The following is a 22,610-nucleotide window of genomic DNA, read 5'->3' as shown; positions in this document are numbered from 1 at the left end:
TACCACCACTAAATAACCACGCATATATGCAGTAAAAAGTACTGCATTGGTTGGTTGTGACGTTATAGGCGAGTAATAAAAAGAACAGCATTTTCAGCACCTCCCAGCAGATTTTAGCGCACTGAAAGGCACTTGGATTTCAATATCAGCGTTTTTAGCTGCGTATTTGTGTAGTTAAATGGGCCAATATGACCTCAGTTTCTTTCTACGAACGTCGCGCATGGTGAATGATACCGCAAGCTAATAGTTCTATGTCTATGGTACAGCTACAGCGAAGTATTATGGCTGTAGTGACCGGATGCGAATACTGACCGAAAATATATCTGAGTAGGTGACGAAACCGAATTGTTTCAGTGTGCAGTTGAGAATGGGGACGGTCGATTAAAATTTCTAATTGATGAATTGTTGGTCAATTATGTTTTAATATAATAATTGCTTTCGGTGTAATGTTTTGATGAAATAATTTTAAAAATGTTTTAAAAACAGTATCCCATTGCTTGAGAAATATTGTTTGTATAAGAATAGAAGCTTGAACGATTTTTTTAATTTTAAATTGGCAAAATCTCGGAAGGTAGGCTAGAGCTGGCTATCCCAACATCATGACAGTAATGTACAAGATAAACACACCAACACTAAAAATTAAGAATAAAAGTAGAAAAAAAACTAATCGGAGGCTGTATGCACATACTATATACACTATAGGGCGTATAATGCATGTCTGAGCACAGTATTTGTGGGCAGAGTTCGGCTTATATATCAGGATAACGAAGCGGATAGAGTCCGTACAAATAGTGGCAAGCTTGAGCGAGTTGTATACAGGACGAAGAATAAGAATTGTACTGGCCTCGAAGCCTGCCTTCTCTAGCGCACATTGTTTTGGTTTTTAAATAGCTTGGTGCAACCCCCTCTGGGGGATAGTCTGTGAATCGGAGGGTGCCTTGTTTAGTAAACTGATTCATGTATTGACAGCACGGGTTAAAAATGAATTCATTAGGCATTAAATAATATTAACATAAGCTCTCGAGGTCACAGACAGACAGACTTATAAGTACTAAAATTAACAAACCGAAAAAGAAATTTACACACTGTCAGCGCCTTTTGGAAGTTTCATTTTCTTCGTCGTCATCTTGTGTGTGCTGTGTCAACTAAGAAGAACGCATCTCTTATCTCGACCGAAGTGTTTCTGTCAGTCGCGCTAGCGACCACATGCGCGCATTTGAATGATATGTGGGGTTTAACGTCACGAAACCACCATATGATTATTAGAGACGCCGTAGTAGAGGGCTCCGGAAATTGTTACCACCTGGGGTTCTTTACCGGGCACCCAAATCTGAGCACACGGGCCTAAAACATTTCCGCCTTCATCGGAAATGCAGCCGTCGCAGCCGGGATTCGATCCCGCGACCTGCGGGTCAGCAGCCGAGTACCTTAGCCACTTGACCGCCGCGGTGGGGCCTCATGTGCGCATTCGAATGAGAACTGACTCCTCGTGAAAATTCGTATTTTCGTCCAGTGAATACAGGTGAGCCGGTGTCTATGGATAAATGTCACAGAATGATCGGAATTAAGTTACTTTATACTGCCATTTTTTATTTTAAAAGTTCGATATCATTACATAAAATGTACTTTCTTTCAGGGTTTTGTCTCTTGGTCACAATGACTAGAATATTGCTGATGCATTGCGGGAATTTGCGAAAGGTTCACAAACGTTCATGTTATGAGATCTATACTTGTCCAAATTTGTTTTTATTCTTCCAGATTCTTAAATTCACTGCTTGAAATATATTGTGATTTATACTCTATTCTTAATTTTTATACATTTATACTTCTGTCCTAATTAATAAATGTTTGAACTTCAATTTTATAGCTCTCTTAAAATCTAACCGGTTCTTAGCCAATATCCAGTGTAGGTATGAGCCACGGTTTCAGGGGTCTACTGTACTCTAATGTAGTTAAGGATGGTGTAAGGTCTGGCGTGGCAGGCAAGGGCGGTGAGTCTTCTGTGTCATGAGAGGGGGCCCTTTCCAAGGAGCCGGTTCTCGGGAAACGATAATCTCGGCATAAGGACGCCCGTTCTAGTAAGAAGACCGCGGTCGGTCACCGCTTTAAACAACCAGCTAGGTGGTCGCCGCCCAGCGGAGTGCAGGTGGTCTACGGGAAGAGATTCAGTGTATCCACACCCATTCGTCTTGGTTTGAGTCCGCGAGACGGCTGCCACGCTGGACAGCGTAGTCATCTCACAGTAGTGGCATGGGCCCGCAGCCGAACGGCGCCACCATCGTGCGTCCACACAGGTCGCGGAAGGCTTTGTGTAGGCCGGTCATTTCGTCTCTCTCTCTCTCTCAGACCGGGAGGTCCAAGTGCTTGAATAAGAGAGTGAGAGGAGAGGACGGCAACAAGTATGTTTAGCCGGTCCAATAAAGAGACTTAATTGTTTTGTTTGGCCGTGAGGAGAATTGGGAGGGGCAACCGAAGCGTTAAAATCGGGCTCCCTAGTCGGCATGGGTCGTTCTGGTCGCAGAAAAGAGTGCTCTGCCCTATCGTCTCTGCCGAGGCAACTTGCGATGGTTCCAACGGTGAAAGAGTATTGTAACTATGTACATGAGTTCCTGTACATAAAGTCGACTTGTTGCAATGTATCGATCCCACTGGTCTCTATCCTTTACAAGCAGCAGCAGCCACGACAAGACGGACACCATGCAACCAACCTTCCACTCCCTCCTACAGCAACAGCCGCTACGCAGCTGAGAGAGCTCTGCTCAAGCAAACAGAGAAAGTGGGTAGGAGGTTGAGTTTTACTAATGGCATTTTTTCTCCGTTTGTCGCTTAGATAATGTGGAAGTCTGGAACAATACCATAACTGCGGACTAACGTTATCTCTTTCTTGAGGTCACCCAGGCGAGATTCCACAGCAACATATTGGCCTAAAAAAGGCCATTGGTGCAAGATTCTGCGGGAACTACAGCTATACTCAAGTTTATTACACCCACCCGCATAAAAATAACGGATGTCGCGCCGGTGTCCTTTGTAGATTTCACCTCGCCGTTGCCTTAACTCAGCGCTTCGCGCATATATCTTACTCGTGCTTGCCACCGCCGCTGCCGCAGCAGCGTAATAATTTGTTTAACGTGCCCGGCTGGAACCACGAGGTCTTAGTGCAGGCACACGCAAAAATGAAACAATAAAATAAACAATAAAACAATACAAGACAGACTCTTCAGAAAAAACAAATACAAGTGAAAATACACACAAAGAACAAATCAGTGCAAAATGGTAAGAATGAAAAGACATGACGAAAATCATCGAAAGGAAGTGAAAAATGACCGGGAATATACACAACCACGTAGAAACCTTTCTGGAAGACGGAAAGGGAAGAATCTGTACATTGTGAAAAACTATGTCAAGGCAGTGCAGAGCTCAGATAGAAAATGACAGTGGACGGTGAAAAACATCAAGATCATGAAAGTTAACATTGTATAGACTTTGTATTCTGTGAACAGTAGAGTGTTGAAAGAAGTTGGCAGGTACATTAAATGGTCAATTCTCTGGTTGATTTACGGCGAATCCAAAAATTTACATAACGGAGAAGCAAAGGAAGGATATTATACTATGAACTAGGTTTTAAAGAAATAAGAGGTCAGCGCGATTCTGTCGGCAGTGAAGTGATGACAATGAAAATAACCTGACAGTGCTAGAATGAGATATAGAGCCATTTATGGCAAAACGATGGTTGCAAATGGTTATGAATTTTTGCTGGACTGGCTGAATAGCGCCACTGCCAGATTTAGCGATGCCATTCACAGATGCGTACTCAAGTTGGGGAAGACGTATTGGGGTGTACAATTTCTGGAAGGCTGTAGGAGAACTGAATTTTCGAGATACCCTGCAAACACAGCTGAGATAACGAAGGCCTCGCGGGGCAGTACGTTTAGTGTCTGCAGAAAATGAAGCTTGCTATCAAAAAGAACACCAAGATCACTAAACTAAAGATAATAATAATAATAATAATAATAATAATAATAATAATAATAATAATAATAATAATAATAATAATAATAATAATAATAATAATAATCCCTTTAATACATTCTGAGGGTCGATCCATTGTGCTCACTTATGTAGCTTTCTTCTTAGCATATAGTACGTAAAGCACCGATATTTACCTAGCCCGGATTTCTGAAAAACTTCATGTTGTGCGACCAGTACATTATTTATTGAGTTATCTGGTGTCCACCCATTGCAAAAACATTATTCTTTTTCATATTTGAAAAAGGTGAGTCCACTCGCTTCTGCTTTTTATTTATTTACCTAATGTACCCATTCCTGCATTCCATGCTAGAGCTTTTTGAAAAATTAAAAGCTAATTTTATTATTATTTATGCTTTATGCTGCTAAAATAGCATAGTCCACGTACCACAAGTCATTTACGCTTTTTCCTTCAGTTATCACTCCCAGTTACTTGCTGCTGTTGGCCCGTATGCCCAGATTTGGGTTCCCGTTAAAGAACCCCAAGTGGTCGAAATTTGAAGTGACCGTGAGTGAAATTATAGCGCCATTATCCGAGCACATCGTATGAGACGCTGGGTTTCTCAACGAGAAAATGCGAGTATCTTCAACGAGGCATTCGGGCAATCAGCCCAAAAGCTTTAGAATACGGCCGGTGGTAGTTTCCCTCTCTCAAAGGACCAAATTACATACTGTTGGCAGAAGTCGAAACACGTTAGATAATATATAGCTTAACAATTCTTAATTCTTGGTGTCCTTTCCCACTACAACTGAAGCTGTAACATCTGGTACGCCGAATCCTCAATTACTTCCCCGCAGGGGCGTCTGCGTAAGCAGGCGTTTGGTGTGTAGCGACACCATGGACCCGAGCTAAGGGGGGGGGGGGTTCGGCTCCCTCCCACGCCTAGCCGTGCGTGGCTGAGCCGTGTCCGGGGAAAAGGGGATCCTGGGCGTTGAGCTGACGCTGGGTGCTTGGACCTTTAAGGCCCCTCGGCAGAGGCAACACACCCCTTTGGCCCTGGCTTCACGTAGACGGCACCCCCGGATTGACCCGCCTGGGGGAAATCGACAGTCGCCTTTTCCTGTCTCCCCCCTCACATCTTCGTCTTTTCTCTTACTTTAAATCTTTCCTGTCCTCTACTCTCTTCCGTTGACTTCCATGTTTCCTGGCAGCAAGGGTTAACCCTGTGTGGCTATCCTACCTTGGATACACCATATTCGGTTATAGTGGTGGTGTACAGCTGGCGTCTGCAGAGCCTGTGCTTACAGACCCTGCAGCGTGCCCTTGTAGGACTCCATGGTGGGTGGCTGGCGCCGCTGCTGAAAATTAAACATTTACATGGCTAGTTCCTGCCCTCCACTCCCTGATCGCCCTCAGAAAAGAGGGCGCACCGATGAAGTCTTCCAGTTTTTTGGTTCCCCGACTCCACGTTATCCACGCGGACACACCCGTCAAACCAGTGCGAACACTTTCACCTTTTCTTGTTTCGAATGAAGTCTTTGACAGAAATCTTTGGCCCAGGATATAAAGCATAGAGAATGGCAATTGGTGACCTCCTGTTGGAGCTTCGCGACCTGAAACAATATGAAAAATTGTCTAATCTAGTGAAATTTGGAGATACCAAATTAATAGTAACCCCACACCGAACCATGAACACCACCGGTGGCGTTGTTTGAGATGATGACCTGTTAGGGCTGATGGAGGCTGAACTCCTGGAGGGTTTCAGCAAACAGAATGTCATCAACGTGAAGCGAATTAGGATGAGGCGTGATGGAAAAGAAGTCCAGACTAAGCACCTGATACTTTCAATTCAAGTCCCGACTCCGTTGAGGCTGGGTACATCAGGCTTCGAGTGAGGCCATATATACCAAACCCTCTCCGATGTTTGAAATGCCAGCAGTTCGGCCACAGTTCACAGAACTGCCGAAGCCACCTAGCTTGCGCCAAATGCAGTGCTGAAGAACACACATCTGAAGCCTGTGAAAACTCTCTTCACCGTGCGAACTGTAATGGGGAGCATGCCGCAGACTCACGGTCATGCCCATGCTGGAAAAAAAAATTGTCACAATTAAAGTAAAACAAAACATTTCCTTCAAGAAGGCACGAAGGCAGGTGTCCTACCTATTAGAAACCAGCTTTGCCGAAGTGGCGCGTCAGGGGGCAGCGCCACGACGGCCTCCGGCGGCTGTCTGGCACACGCGTAGTGAGCCGGCGGTGACGCCATCCGCACCCTCGGCGGTTGCAGCCAGTGCTGCTCTGCCATCTAAGAAGGACCCACCAACCTCCGGGCTGGGGGCCGCGAAGGCCTCGTCTTTTGAGGCGAGGCCCTCGAAACAAATGCAGCGCTCGCAAAAGTGCTTGTCCAGTGCCTCGCAAGAGGCAATGGACACACCTCCGAGCGTGAAGAAGCAGCAAGTGCCTAAGGATCGGCGCGACTCCGTCGACCGATCCAAAAAAAAAAAAATATTGTGTCACGGTTCCTGGAAAGGGTCCGTGAGCTAATTTTTCATCCTTGAGCACACAGCACAAAACACATCTAAAATAGACACACAGATTTTACAGTGGAATGTGAGAGGACTTCTCCATAACCTCGATGATATTAGAGAAATCCTTAATAAACATACTCCAAAGGTGCTGTGTGTTCAGGAAACACATCTCAAGTCTACACAAAGAAACTTTCTAAAGTAATATGCCATCTTCCGCAAAGACTGTGACGACGCTGCCGCCTCGTCGGGTGGTGTCGCTATAATAGTTGATAAAGGTGTTGCCTGTAAGCAATTAAACCTCCGAACTTCTCTTGAGGCAGTTGCTGTCCGAGCAGTGCTGTTCGGGAAGCTACTAACAATTACTTCTATTTACATTCCTCCGTGCTATCAACTTTTGAAGACACAATTTCAAAGCTTCATTGATGAACTTTTTCAGCCATATATAGTCATTGGTGATCTAGATGCACATAATCCTCTATGAGGCGACTCCTGTTTGGATGCACGAGGACGCCTAATAGAACACTTTCTGTTTTCGTCAGGTGCATGTTTACTTAACAAAAAAGAATAAACATATTATAGCACTACGCACAACACATACTCTTCTATAGACCTGAGTATTGTCTAGAGTACACTAATTCCTTATCTGGAGTGGTCTGTTCTCAAGAACTCTTTTGGGAGTGACCACTTCCCGATAATGTTGGAGCTAACTAAAGAAGATACATGCTCGCCTGACTTTCCTCGTTGGAACACCAAGTCAGCCAACTGGGAACTGTTCCCAGAAGACACATATTTAGATGGAGATGACATTGCTGATTTTAATATAGACGATGCTATGGCACACCTAACAGGTTTTATTATTGACGCTGCAGTGAAATAAATGTATTAAGCAAACTAACGGAACGACTAATAAGTGTCGCATCCCATGGTAGAACCACGATTGTCGGAAAGCGCGAAATAGTCAAATTAAAGCTTGGAGATTACTCCGAAATTACCCAACGGCTGAAAACCTCAATTTCAAACAGGTGAAGTCACAAGCCAGAAGAACGCGTCGTCTTGCAAAGAAAGAAAGTTGGAATAGGTACATCTCTGGTATCAATTCTTACACCGACGAAAGAAAGGTTTGGAATAGGGTAAACAAGTTAATGGGTCGAGAGTAGCACCCCCTACCCTTGGTAAATAGCCGAGGTGAGGGCCTGGAGGAGCAGGCAGACTGCCTAGGCGAACACTTTCAATACGTCTCAGGTGCATCAAACTATACAGAAACGTTCTTAAAATTCAAAGAACGCGAAGAGCGGCAGCCCCTTAAATGTAAACGTCCATTCAGTGAGACTTACAACTGCCCATTTACATTAGGTGAACTTAAGACATCTCTTGCGTGTTGCAACAAGTCGGCGCCAGGTGTCGATCGTGTAACGTACAAAATGGTCAAGTACCTTCACCCCGAAGCACTAAAAACACTCCTAACTCTCTTCAATATCATGTGGGCAGCTGGGTATATTCCATTGTCATGGAAAGAAGCTATAGTCATCCCAGTACTTAAACAAGGCAAAGATCCGCCCTTGGCTGCCAGCTACAGGCCAATAGCGCTAACAATCTGTCTATGCAAACTATATGAGAAAATGATAAACCGGCGCTTAATCTACTTTCTAGAAAGTAACAGTATACTAGACCCCCTTCAGTGTGGTTTCAGAGAGGAGAGGTTGACAACAGACTACCTTGTTCGCATAGAGACATACATCAGAGATGCATTTATTCATAGGCAGTTTGTACTTTCGGTATTCCTAGACTTAGAGAAGGCGTACGACACCACATGGCGATTCGGGATTCTCCGCGATTGCCACCATGGGTATCCATGGAAGCATGCTAAACGCAATTAAACGTTATCTGTCTAACCGAACATTTCGCTTAAAAGTGGGAAATGCTTTCTCTAGAACTTTTACCCAAGAGACTGGTGTTCCGCAAGGAGGGCGTGCTTAGTTGCACACTCTTTCTTGCAAAAATGAATCCCTGCAGTCGGTCATTCCAAGCGCGATGTTTTATTCCGTGTATGTTGATGATGTGCAGATGAGTTTCAAATCATGCAATATGTCTATCTGCGAACGACAAGTGCAGCTTGGAATGGATAAATTCTCTAAATGGGCGGATGAAAATGGCTTCAAAATAAAGACCAAGAAAAGTACTTGTGTACTTTACTCCAACAAGCGAGGGGTAATGCCACTACCAAATGTTGCGATCAAGGGAGACCAACTCTCTGTTAGCAACGAGCACAAATTCTTGGGAACCACTTTAGATTCCAAGCTGACGTTTATTCTCCATAATAAATATGTCAACATGAAATGTTTGAAAGCGATGAACGTCCTAAAACTCCTATCACGTACAACATGGGGTAATTATCGAAAGTGCCTCTTGAAGTTGTACAAAAGCCTTGTCGGGTCGCGCCTTGATTATGCCTCTATAATTCATCATTCCGCAACGCCAAGTGCATTAAAAATCCTAGACCCCGTTCACCATCTGGGTATCCGACTTGGAACCGGTGCTTTCAGGACAAGTCCGATCCAGAGCCTCTATGTAGAGTCGAATCAGTGGTCACTTCAACTGCAGCGATCCTATAGCAGTTTCACATATTTTATAAAGGTACGCACAAACATCAAGCATCTTTCTTATTCAACTATAAACGATATGACCGCTGCCACCCTTTTCCATAATCGACCCGAAGTGAGAAAGCCGTTCTCTTTGCGTGTGAGAAACTTAAGTGAGGAAATGGGTGTTCCGCTGCTAGAACTTCGTCCTACGCCCACAGCGAAACTTTTACCGCCGTGGCAGTGGCAGCTTATACACTGTGACACCTCATTTGTCGAGATCACTAAACACGCACCAGAAGCACATACTAAAATGCATTTCCGAGAACTCCAGTACAACTACTCATGCGTAGAGTTTTATACCGACGCTTCTGAGTCGCATGCAGGGGTGGCTTATGCAGCCGTCGGACCATCCTTCTCGGATTCCGGTGTACTGCACCCGGAAACAAGTATATAGGGAAGTTGAGGGTGAAAGGCGGAGTGGAGGAGGAGGGTACTTTTTTAGTGCTCGTAGCTCCGTTAATATTGAGTGTTTCGATTGAACTGTGGTGCCAATTATTTGGCCCAGTAGGGGTGTAATACAAAACGGAATGTGAAAATACCGTATCAGGACCTTTTAACGATGTACTGAACAAGGAATTTCATCAGCTTTTTCAGTGGTAAAATACACGGCAAATGTAATCAAACCTCAAGAACAGCGTTGACATGCCTATAACGATCAGAACACAAATAAACGCATTTGACAAAGCAATTGATGGTAACTTCCTATCTTGCAGAAATCACTCACAAAGCAATGTCTATATAGTGGCACGAAGCTTATAGCATTCATAACATTCGTCTTATTTAGTCGTGAGTGCGCTAATGTTGTTTGGGACCCCATTGCTCACGTCAAAGCTTACAAAACTAAGCAGAAAGTTCTATTGTTAATTTCTGTGCACATCAATTATGATAAAAACTGCTAAGTTCTACTTTATTTATGTCATTATTTATTTTTAAGAACATCTGTAATAATTATCAGAAGCCAAACATAGCGCCCTAATACTGTATTACACTCCACCAATTGCATTATAATTCTGCCGATTGAGACTATGAAGCGTTTGAATATCACCTGCCCTATAGTGGTCTGATGGGGACGATGCTTTTCTATAAAACGAGCAATATAACCAATTCTCGACGTCCTATAAGCTGCATTACTAAAACTGGTGTAAAGCAGTTGTATGACATGCATAATATGCTGCCGAAAAGCCCCGCTGACACTTCGCGCTGATGTGCTATCAGTAAATGTAAGCAAAGACAGGTTTTCTACTATTTTGTGGTTGTGCCGATAAATTTTTGTCTGCCTTAAAACAAAAAAAAAACACTGTTTTAAAACTTCCAGCATACTATGAAACAATATACAAACATACTAACAAACCATACTATGCAAGAATATATAAGCCACACTTTTACTTGGACCGCTACATTGTGATAAAGCCGCGATTTCAGTCATAATGCTGTTTTTTCCTACTTTGCCAATACATTCTGGCATTGTTTGTGCTTCACTTGCTCCCGAAGTAATTTAGTCATATAATATAGAAACTTTTAAAACAGAAATTATAAATATGTTACCGGAAAAAGGACCGTGCTTTTTACTTTTTATTAAAAGGGGCTAAACAAGCAGCATGTTGCAATTTTTCGCCAATGCCAAAAATGAAGCTGAAAATAAAATAAATAACCTATCAGAGTACTGAATAAGTAGTGCCTTTAAATTGGGAAAAACGTTGTTTCCTAGTAATTATAAAAATTATTTAGCACAACAAAAATTCACTTGGGTGCGTAAAGTTTGAACCACCGTCTAGGCAATACAACTTTTGGGCGAAATATAACGCCTAAGTAACTTATCACATTCACATATACGTGCAAGATTTTTTCAAGCATGACCGAAGATGGTCGAAAATTCACCGGTTACAATTGATATGGAATGATTCATATATATATATATATATATATATATATATATATATATATATATATGTATATATATATATATATATATATATATATATATATATATATATATATATATATATGTATATGTATATATATATACATATATGTGTGTGTTGGGTCAACACATTCAGTGGGTGGTAACCTAGGTTAAATTTATCGCTGCAGATGGTACTGTTTAAAATACCTTCTGCCTAGTTGATGAGGACAAGGTTGTATCTGACTTGTGTTGTCATGTAATTTTAAATAAGTGGAGCCTTATATAGTGTATGTACATGTTATTCCATATGTTGCCTTATGAAGTTAGTGTCTTCAGAAACTGGCATAACATTTTTCGATTTCAGTAATGATTTTTCTATGGTCGCAGAGCTGAGTTAGCTCGGTCGATTACGATGTTGATGTTTAGGCGACAATAGAGGTCATTTGCAAATTGCGTTGTTCCAGTTGGTTTAGTGAAGCCCAAACCACTCAAAACGCAAAGGCTAGAATGCTGTTGAGTTTTCCGTATTAGTGTGCAACAATACAATGAATTCTTGAGTAGCACCATAATATAACAGGAGAAGTGTGATCGTTTTGGCATAATACACTTGCTGCCTTGCTTAATTTCGGCAATCAAGTTTTCACATGTTCATTCTTGCAAACATTAAAAAAATTACCCCATGACTCTCGATATGTTTCTTTTTTTCATTTTAATTGCTCCTAGATATATGTAGTAATCAATTTTTGTGATATTTCTGGGGCATTGAACAGTACACCCTTAGCTTTCCATTCATTTAGAATAAACGCAGTGAACATGATGCGCCAGCTGTGTAAGGCATGACATAATGCATAACGCTTTCATGTTATCGTCGCCTTGTCTCTCCCTTCAACAAGAACCGAGCAATCGTCGCCATAGACGGTAACAAATTTACAATCCCCACACCTTTTTATAATATCATTATTATGGAAGAGAAAGAGAACTGGTCCGAGTTGCCACGCTGAGGAACCAGAAGTTAAGTCGGCATAAGGAGTGAGTTATATCTATTTAGTTCGACGTATATATAGCATGCTCTCAAATAAGATTTGCCATGTTGTAGCACTGTCTTCCGTAACCCAAAATGTTGCAACTGTTCAAATAAAATTCTATAGTTTACCATATCGAAGGCATCCCTGAAAGCTCAAAATATACCCAGTGCCTGATATTCAAGGTTGTATAATATTTGCTCTTCTTGAACTGTATGTGCTCTTTCTGAAACAGTACGGCTTCAGAATAGACTGCATTTTCTGGTAAATGTAATAATAAAAATTCTATATTATTCCGTTATTTATTATAAATAAATTATTATTTTTAATAATACATTCTTTTTCAAAACATAGGCAAGATTGAAACAGAGTGACAGCTGGTTAAGCTAGTTTTGTGTCCCTTGATGTGAATTACTGAAACTCCTAGCTACCTGCAGGCGGTCAGAAAAAAGCCCAGACGAGAGAGAGGCGTTATAAATGTGTGTAAGCACTTGTGCCATAAAGTGAATTACGCACTTCGATGATTCTATCTCTATGTCAGCTACGTGGCAGCTATGGCTGTTCTTAGGCTTCTGATATAGCATTGCAGTAATTCTTCAGTAGCTTAATACCATGCCCGTTACTCTTTCGGAAACATAAGGTACCTACATTACTATTTTTCGGTAACGTGAAGTGTGACGTTACTCATTTGTTTTGATCAGAATGTCGCTCATACTGGCACAAAATTCATTCGCCTTGCAAGAAACTCTCAACGAGGTAACCAAAGCTAGCGTTGCCACAATGAACGATAATGCTTCAAGCACCATCAAAAAGTGTGCAATGGAAGTCGGAGATACAGTCAATAGACAGGACCCTGACAAACAAAATCAGGAGACAAAAAATCTCATTAACAGGTGACAAACTATGAAAGCCTGTAATACAACCTGCAAGAAGAGCTAGTGGAGCTTTCGAAGTTATTTAATAGGCGTAAAGCACCCGATATCCGAAAGTAAAATATGAAGAAAATTAAGCATGCTGTAAAAAGCGGTAGAAAAAACCTAAAAGCTGTGAAGGCAATCTTGTGCATAGGCAGAAATTGGATGTATGCATTAAGAAACGAGGAAGACAATGTTATAACCATTATAGATAAAAACAAATTAGGTGGCAGAGGAGTTCCATAGTGAGCTGTTCAGAAGCCGAACAACCAGGATACTATCGTGAGAAGCAATAATGTCCCAGAAGAATTTGACATCGTATCAGTAACGACGAGGAAAGTAGGAAAAGCCCTAGAAAAAACGCAAAGGTCCCAAGCCGCTGGTGAGGATAAGGTAACAACGTACCTGCTGAAAGATGGCGGAGAAATTGTGCTAAAAAAATTAGCCACCTTATATACGAAGTGTCTTTTGACGTGAAGGGTACCAGAACCTTGGTAGAACGCCAACATAATATTATTCCGTTAGAAATGAGACGCCAAGAACTTGAAAAATTAGAGGCCGATCAGCTTACTGTCGGTACTCTACAAACTATTAACAAATATATTAGCCAGTAAAATTAAGGTGACACTAAAGTTCAGTCAACCAAAGAGCCGGGCAGGATTTCGTTCAGGCTGCTCCACAATAGACAATATTCATACTATCAATTAGAAAATGAAATGCAGGGAATAGAACCCACCCTTATATAAAGCTTTCATAGATTACGAGTAGGCGTTTGACTCAGTCGAGACATCAGCAGTAATGAAGGCACTACGGGATCAGGGCATCCATGAAACCTCCATAAACATACCGGAAGGAATCTGCAGTGCAACCGCAGCTATCATAGTTCTACATAAAGAAAGTGACAAAATACCAATAAAGGAGGGTCTAGGGCAGGTAGACATGATATCTTTAATGCTATTCACCGATTATTTAAACAAGCTTTTCAGGGCTCTAGATTGGGAAGAGTTAGAGATAAGAGTTACTGGAGAGTATTTTAGTAACCCGTGATTGACTGATGACATTGCAATAATGAGTAACTCGGGGGACGAATTACAGCTCATGTATACTGAACTGAACACGGATAGCAGAAGAGTAAGTCTGAAAATGAATATGCACAAAACTAAAGCAATGTGCAACAGTATCGCCAGAAAACAGCACACTGCGAGGGTTGGAGAGACGCTGGAAGTTCTAAAATATGTCTACTTAGGAAGGTAGCTGAATCATGAGAGTAAGAGAACTAGAAGTGTAACCCTCGTACTCTAGAACTTCCCTTCACTCAACGCTTCACCTTGACTTCAGAAAATCGATACGAACGTCATTTCTTGGTGGGGCAAGTAACGGCATATCAGCAATACCCTGCAGCAATTCTTGATAAGCACGCCATCATTACCAATCGAGGAGCGGCGCAGTGCTCAGCTCTGTCAAGTGAAGGGTGAAATTCGAGTCAAGGAGCGTTTGCGAATACGGAGGTAAGAATGGGGTGGAACACATTCGGCAAGCGTTTTCAAATCATGAATGATAATCTGCCACTAACCGTCAAGAGAAAAATATATAACAGCTGCAACTTGCCGGCACTTACCAACAAAGCAGAAACCGGGAGGCTTACAAAGAAGATTCAGCTTAAATTGTGAAGGCCGCAGCGAGCGATAGAAAAGAAACTGATGGGTGTAACTTTAAGGGACAAGAAGAGAGCAGAGTGGGTAAACCGGGTTAAATGATATCATAGTTGAAATCAAGAAAAAGAAATTGACATAGGCTGGGCACGTAGCACGTAGGCAGGATAACCACTGGTCATTAAGGGTAGGCAGGATAACCACTGCACGTAGGCAGGATAACCGCCGGTCACTAACTGAATTCCTAGAGAAGGCAAACGCAGGAATGGGAGACAGAAAGTTAGGATGACTGATGATGCCACGTTACGCCTGCGAACTATTTAGTTCGCAGGCATAACGTGGCAGCAGAAAGCACAAGACCGGGTTGATGGCGGATGGCGGGAGAGTTCTTTGCCCTGCAGTAGGCGTAGTGAAGCTGGTGATGATAATGTTGCTTATAATCAGCCGTTTGTAATTACCATAAACAAACAGACCCAGTATTAGTCATTACTGTTTATGAACTTCTACAAAATTAGTTTATCTTACACTTTGCAACTTACCCTACGGTTATTGAACTCCTGAGCAAGCGAGGCTGGCCCTAAACACGCTCACATACACAGTAGAAATATTCGCGGAAATTGCTCAGGTCGAAATAAAAAAAAATGCGAATGTGCGCAAATACTTTACCGCCAGAGTTATGTGAAAAAAAAAAGCCGTACTTCATTGGTACATAGTTTGTGCATTTATTTGTTAGTAGAAGCACGCCGTTATAACGACTGCGACTTTATTCAGCTATGTTTTTTTTTCTGCGGAGGGCGTAGATTATGAAATATACCCAGTTGCGGTTGATGTCGCGTTGCGAAAAATATCTTCCCTGCATACGCAGAGTCAGAATCAGTCACATGTAACTATACAGGCAGCTATAGTACTGCCAAGCAACAACACATTCGTGCAAATTACTCTGTATGTGTTTTCGGATAAAACTTTTTTTTGTTGTGCACTTTTAATTTGGCATATGAAGATGAGTTCTATAAAGTTGCCATTGTAAGGTTCTTGAGGCAAAGACGCTCCAAACGATATTTGCAACTATAGATTAACAACCGAAGAAACGCCCGTTACTTTTTTTCGACAACTGTAACGATAACAAGTTAGTTTGTATGGCTAACGCAGGGCGTTATCGCATTTTTTTTTTAACATGTGAATCAACTTATGGTGGAGTTCAATTTGTCGGTGTGCGGCGAGACCACCTTTACTGCGCATGCGCACAAGCTGGCCAAAGCATTGCCAGAAGGTTCTCACGTACTAGCACGTTCCGGGCTTTGTAAGGGGCTGGATAAGACACTGTGGCTTCTCCCCCTTGATTGATTGATTGATATATTGATATGAGAGGTTTAACGTCCCAAAACCATGATATGATTATGAGATGCCGTAGGGGAGGGCTCCGGAAATTTCGACCACCTGGGTTTTTTAACGTACACCCAAATCTGAGCACACGGGTCAACAGCATTTTCGTCTCCATCGAAAATACATCCGCCACAGCCGGGATTTGATCCCGCGACCTGCGGGCCAGCAGCCGAGTACCTTAGCCAATATACCACCGCGACGGGGACTCCAACAAAAGTTCGGGAAGAGTAACAGCAACCGAAACTACAGTGAATTCATGGTTTGCTTAACTTGCAAGGACGCGGAACGTCGGGCAAGGTGCCCGTGATGAATAGAATTTTACGTCGACCCATGCGCTGCTTCGTATGGGTACAGCACCCCACATTGCCATATCGTGGTTTTGGGATGCAATACCCCACATATTATTATGATGTGATCACGTGAAGTAAATATTGCATGATTAGAAAAGAAGAAGCCTGACCTCGCACTGCATGCATGTATTGCACAGCAATACCACACAACTTGTATGAGCTGTAAGTTTGTTTATTTAAGACATGGGACCTTCAACCACTTCGTTTTAATCTAGAAACAATCAGTTTATAGTATAACCACGGTTGCTGATGTCCTTGCGTTTAGGCCGTTTGTCGCAATAACAATAGTGAAATGAAATCTTAAAGGCCACACAGCTTGCACAATCAGTTTATAGTATAACCACGGTTGCTGATGTCCTTGCGTTTAGGCTGTTTGTCGCAATAGCAATAGTGAAATGAAATCTTAAAGGCCACACAGCTTGCGGGTTAAGTTCGCTTACACATACCTATGTCATCTGCAAAATATGAAGGGGTAACCACTTAGAGCACATTAGAAAACAAATTTTAGAGTGCGTTTCATACTAAAGCACGAAATATTGTCCACTCTACAGCATGGACATATTTTTTTTCAAAAGATGTACAACCAGTAAAAACCGTCGCTGCCTATGTTTCAGATAAAAAAAATTGTTAATTGTGTTTGCAGAAGCTGAGGTAGACTTTATCATGCCTGCAAGATTGCATTGCTTCGTTTACTGGCTGTGAGTCAGACAAGCAACAATGCAAATGTTTCGTGTTTACCTAAGCATAGGCTTGCTAAAGCTGTGTCTCAAACATGACCGATAATACGCGCCATGCAATGACCATTTTATATCTGTTTCCGTCACCACGATCATCACCATTCTTCCACAATGTCGCATGTTTTACCATTATTACCCACCCATCTACACACAAATGTTATGATAGTCATTCTAGCTGCACAAAATGTTTCAGTGTACTTTAAACACGTACGTAAGAAGCAGAGGGCAAGAAAGCTATGCTCTGTCACTGCAATGAAAGCTTGCCTATTGTCAGTGTTGTCTACGAATGCTATGTTTGTGTTTGCTTCTTCGGTCAAAGCGGACACTCAACCACGAGGCCATGGTTTCCTTTAGTGGGGAATAGTGTAATTTTTATTCTAACAAGTAACTTACTTAGTTTTTTTACAGAGCTGTATATGGCTAGGAGAAGCGAAAAAAATTGCCGCCCGAGCCCCCCGTATAAAGTGTTACCTAGCAAAATCTGAAACGTGCGGCCACGGTGTTTAGCAGAGGGTTCAACCCGACGTGGCACTGAATCCTTTCACACTTATTGGATACATGTTTATGCTTTTCATTAGGTTTACGTTTGGCTTGAGTTTACCAAAGTGCTTATTTCGCATGCCGCACATTGTGCTTCGCGTGATCATTGTCATCGAAGAGTGTAATGAGTGGCTAAAGGTGTTTCGCAATACTTTAATCACAGTGGTTGTTCTCGAACCACAGGCGGTTCCACACTAAAATTATTCTGGCGCCGACCACACGTAACACTCTCTACAAGTGCATTTACTGGTCTTATTAAAGTGCATATACAAGCTAACAAAGTTAAATGCTTCTGTACGTATGAATAGGTATACGTACAGTGCAGCTAGTTAAGTTTGTGTGAACACTATGGCACTGCTCCTAAAGGACGTTCCTGATGAACGCGCACGTGCAAACACGCCGTGCCTAGCAGATGATGGAGCAGACAATGCGTGCTTCAGCAAATAACCGCTTCATTCTGGCGCTGCAACGATCACCTCTTGTAACATCTTTGTCCGCATTATATTCACATTATATTCGCATTATATTCACATTGTATTCACATTGGTAGGAATTACTATTAAATATGAAAAGCTACAGTTTCAACGCAAGGGCAACGCACTGAATGCAATAGCAGCCAGAAACTTGCACCGCACTGCTCAAACACAAAGAATGCACAAAACTAACGCACAGGCCCAGTGCGAACTAACGAGAATGGCAGCTGCACATTCGATCACGCTTTTCAAACACAAAGGACGCACGATGTGAACGCACATGTATACGGGCTACCAAATGTTAGAGGTGTTCATTTTTTGTGTTCGAGCAGCACACTGCAAGTGTCGATTATGCACTACCAACTCCCACTACTATGGCTCATCGAGCAAGCACCTCACTCCTTTTGCAAATGCAGCCGCTGCAGCGAGGGAAGTGGCCTTGATTTCTCTGTCTTTTCAACACGAACCTTGCAGTGAATTCACTAGACGTAAAAAAAGCCCTCACCTTTGCGAAGGGAATTGCGAGGAAAGCCGAATGCGTTTCTTGCGCCGAGAGAGGGTACCGTTGCGATCAGACATTCGTCCTCTCCGACTTCTACCATCGCCTTGAGAGGTGACCAGCCAGTGAACTGTCGAGAGTGAGAAGCGAGTGAACTGGAGAGTGGGGTGCCAGTGTTCTCGGTTCAGGGTTGACGTTTCACAGCGCGCCTCAAGCACACATTTCCGGATGTTTTTATGAGGGGCCAAGCCAGCGAACAGTTGAGAGTGAAGCGCGAGCGGACGGGAAAGTGGGGCGCAGGAAGGAGATAGAGCAAACGGTGAGAGAAGGAGTGGTGAAGCACTGCAGCTTCCCTCTACTACACTCACTCGCACCACATGCTCCGGTTGCTAGGGGCAAGGATAAGCGCGTGCTCCCGCAGCTGTTGCTATGGGAGAAGGGGTGAGACGAAGGGATAACACCTACCGGTGGGCCTACACCGCCGAGGACAGCGCTGGATGCCTGACATAGTCCGACAAAAAAGCCTTTCGCATTTAAAACAGCCTTCCTCACTAAGTAAGCGCACGTACAGGCGACCACGCCCCACAGGGAGAACTGGAAGTGGTAAGGTAGGACTGGTGAAAAAGGAGCGGGGTGATGACCTTAGCCGAGTGTCCTTCAGGATCATTTTTATGGGCGATGAAGTTTTACTACTACCAACAAGACATTTAAAAAGCACCATTCACACCATAACGCTAATTAATAAGAGAACACTTAAAAGCTTCACGTACCGCCAACATCTATGGTGAATATAAAGAGCTTGCCGCTAATATTTCGAAAGACTTGTCTTCCGTGGCTGAGGCCCCGCGCTTCGGAGTAAAGGCTAGCACTTTCGAACACCCGGAAGAACACTTAAAAATCTTTCTCCTGAAATTATTGGTGGCGCATAAAAAAATAAACGCATTCCGCTTGTTCGCACTTTTGCAGTGGCTGCGGAGTATAGGAGACGCAACAAGGCGATGCCGTCTGCAAGGCTGCGGTGTTAGGAGTGTATTCGAGGCGGAGAAAAGGAGGGCCACTATTGACGAGGGTAGATCGATGGTGGGCCGGACTCACTTCGAGGTGCTGAAGGGCTTGGCGGTCACCTTGGTGCTGACAGCAGCCGCAGCAGCAACCTTGGCGGCTCCATTAGTTTTAGCGTCGGACCTACCTGCAGAGGTAAGCGGAATAAACCTTTTTATTTATCATCAACATCGTCTATTTTCGCACGCCTTCGCGAAGGCTTAACAGCGGAACATTCATGCAGGCCAACCACTCAACGTTCAACAACAGAAATTCCTTGTACGTGCAATTTATTTCACTATTCGAGAAATATTCATTGGCTGTTTTTTCGTGGGTTCGCTGTAGCGTAGTTAAGAAATACCATAAGAGAATAAAACAAAAGTGGAATAGTTCCATATAGGTCTTAAAACACATCTTACAAAACGCATAATATCTGTCATATGAGACATACGTTCGTATAATACATAGAATGATTTTACGCCGGCTTGTAATATACTGAACGTACAAATACTTGAACTCTCCCTTACACAAAACGCCTGATAGTCGTCCTGTAGTGCTCGTAATGGGAGCGCAAACAGCAGATTGATGGCGCTTTCTCTCGCATGTTTTCCCGCCCAATGTTACCGTGAACGGAATATGATCAGGCTCAGATGGCTTTAGATGAACCACCACACCGATATCCAGAGAGCTTTTTTGAAAATGATATTCGCGTTTTCTTGTGTAAGTACAGTTGATTGCTCAGTCTGGAGTGCAACATCCAAAAATCGAAAAGAGAAAAAGATGTTTGCACTCGCCGTCTAAAGCTTAAACTACGATGAACCTGGATGATCTTAAGGTATTTACGCAACCATCTTGGCTTATGCTAGGTCTTACCTACAGGCGTAGACAAGGTAGAGTGTCACAGGCCACGGAAAAATGTTAAAACTCCAGTGAGAGAACTGATGTGCAAATCTAGCTGTACCGCCCCCGGTGTAAGCCTGGGTCTTTCTTCGCTCGTACTGGGTTTCTGCGGCAGCTGTGCGGGTGGTCTCCACGGCTAATGAGCAACGGCGTGGAGAGTTCCTCGCCGACATCCAAAATTTGAAGATTTCTTGCAGTGCCACATCTCATACTTATATATTTATATATGCAGCAAACAACCAGTTCTTCAACTCTCTCTCTCTGTGTCTATATATATGTGTGTGAGTGTGCGGGGGGATGTATGTGACAGTGCTTCTGTGTGCGAATACAACCGATAAGCGGTGATCCTTAGAAATAGCTATAGGACGCAAAAAACTACGCGCCTGATCTCGCAGCTGGCTTTCATGAAGGCGGTAAGGTTGGGAGTGGGTGTTGTTGCGACCCCGGGTCCTGCTGGTCTCAGTTTGGTACCGGAACCCCTTCCACGGACCCATCGTCGAACAAGTCAGATGAGGCGCTCGTAATAACGACAGCAATTCATTTACATGGTTAGTAACTGAGAATTGGAAAGGAGGTGATCAAGTGATCAGAACTGTACAGGAGAGCTGTTAAACTGTAGAACTTGAAAATACACAAGAGTCTTCCGTTTATATAGCGCCGCGTTGCCAGCGCTGGGCGCACTGTCCGCGGCTTCAGCCATTACGGCGCTCCATGGTCTAGGTGCTCCACCCACGAAGGAGAGGAAAGACACCACACAACTCATGTGGAGAGGGCACAGTCCACACGATGCCCAAATATGGTCACCAAAGCACTGCACCGACGTTTTCGCACACGTCACCAAGTTTCGCGTACGTCCGATGATTTTGATTTCCAAGATTCTTCTGGAAGCTGGGTGAGGTTCGAAAAACCGGCTGCCAGTACACGTGTCAAACTTGCCTGACTCTTCGGGTAGGACATTGTAGTGGTGGGCCAGCATATCTTCAAAATATGCCACCCCGTTTAGCCGATCCAATGGAGAAAGGGGGAAGGAATAGTGGTCGACTAATTCCTCGTCGTCGAGGTAGGCTCCCGCAAGGGCTGCAGCACATAGTGCATTTTCCTTCTCTTCATCCCCACATTCCATTCCTCGTTTGCTAGAAGCAGGGGCTTAGCTGCGAATATCCAAGACTCCACTTCTCCTCGCAAGGCGCAGCCACAAATAGTTTGGCTTTAGCTTCCAGCCTGAACTGCGAATACCATGCTGGTTCCGAGAATTTCAGTTCCTCAGTGACCTTGAAAATGGCCCAGCGGCCTCCTTGTCTGCCTCGAAAGCCTTGCTCGCAGCAAACACAATGGCCTTTCTTGAGTCGAGCTCCCAATGGCCTCTCTTGGCTCCTGCGTTTTCTCTGGGCGAACCAGTCTCGAACTTCTCGTTCAGGTTTTGCTGAGAGGAAATTAATCCATCTTGACGGCACACCCTTGTTTGGAATGCGTCGAAATATTTTCGTCCCGTTCACAAAGGCCGAAAAACTTCAATAATGATGACGGTCGTAACTGTCTCTCGCGCGTTGGGGTGAAGATCTCGATGGGCTGAGGTTTGCAGCCACAGTTCGGAGAGATCAGCGGAGATGTCTGGTCTGGTGAAGACTGTCCTTGATGAAGTAGTGACCACCTGCTTCATTTTGGCTCAACAGACATCACATACGTATATGAAACACAACCACTCACCTAGTGAGCGCCAGACAATTCCGTCAAACCCCACCAGGCATATTTACCCTTTTAAAGCTAATTGAAAGAAGTAAGATAGTTGTTCTAGATTCCTCTCCTACGTTTGAGTGAAACAGAATAACAGTACTGGAAGCACACCCAACCTGAAACCTGGAATAGTGGTGTCTTCAATGTACTCACAATGAGTTCAACGAGCTCTAAAACGCAACAAAACAACAACAAAGCCTAATCAATGGTCCTCGTCTAGCTCAGGAAAAAAATACTTCAGAACTCTCGAGAATGCCGTTCGCTTCAGGGACAGCGACTTAAACACTCAGCGTTGCCATGGGGTATCCCTCTCTTTTGAACCGTATGT

At 43.4% G+C, this 22,610-nt stretch overlaps 1 protein-coding gene across 3 annotated transcripts in view; it reads left to right on the top strand.

Annotated features, from left to right (window-relative positions):
• The window catches only part of Mp (collagen XV/XVIII-type protein multiplexin), a 731,849-nt gene that overhangs the window by 55,362 nt on the left and 653,877 nt on the right, over positions 1–22,610 (top strand). For all 3 annotated transcript variants that reach the window (XM_075880876.1, XM_075880875.1, XM_075880878.1), the window contains exon 2: positions 19,574–19,804. In XM_075880876.1, coding sequence (XP_075736991.1) covers positions 19,685–19,804 — 120 coding nt within the window. In that variant the 5' untranslated portion in view covers positions 19,574–19,684. The remainder of the gene's footprint in view (positions 1–19,573; positions 19,805–22,610) is intronic.

The sequence above is a fragment of the Rhipicephalus microplus genome, chromosome X (assembly GCF_043290135.1).
Source record: "Rhipicephalus microplus isolate Deutch F79 chromosome X, USDA_Rmic, whole genome shotgun sequence".
NCBI lineage: Eukaryota > Metazoa > Arthropoda > Arachnida > Ixodida > Ixodidae > Rhipicephalus > Rhipicephalus microplus.
This window is presented reverse-complemented; position numbering and strand designations above follow the sequence as displayed.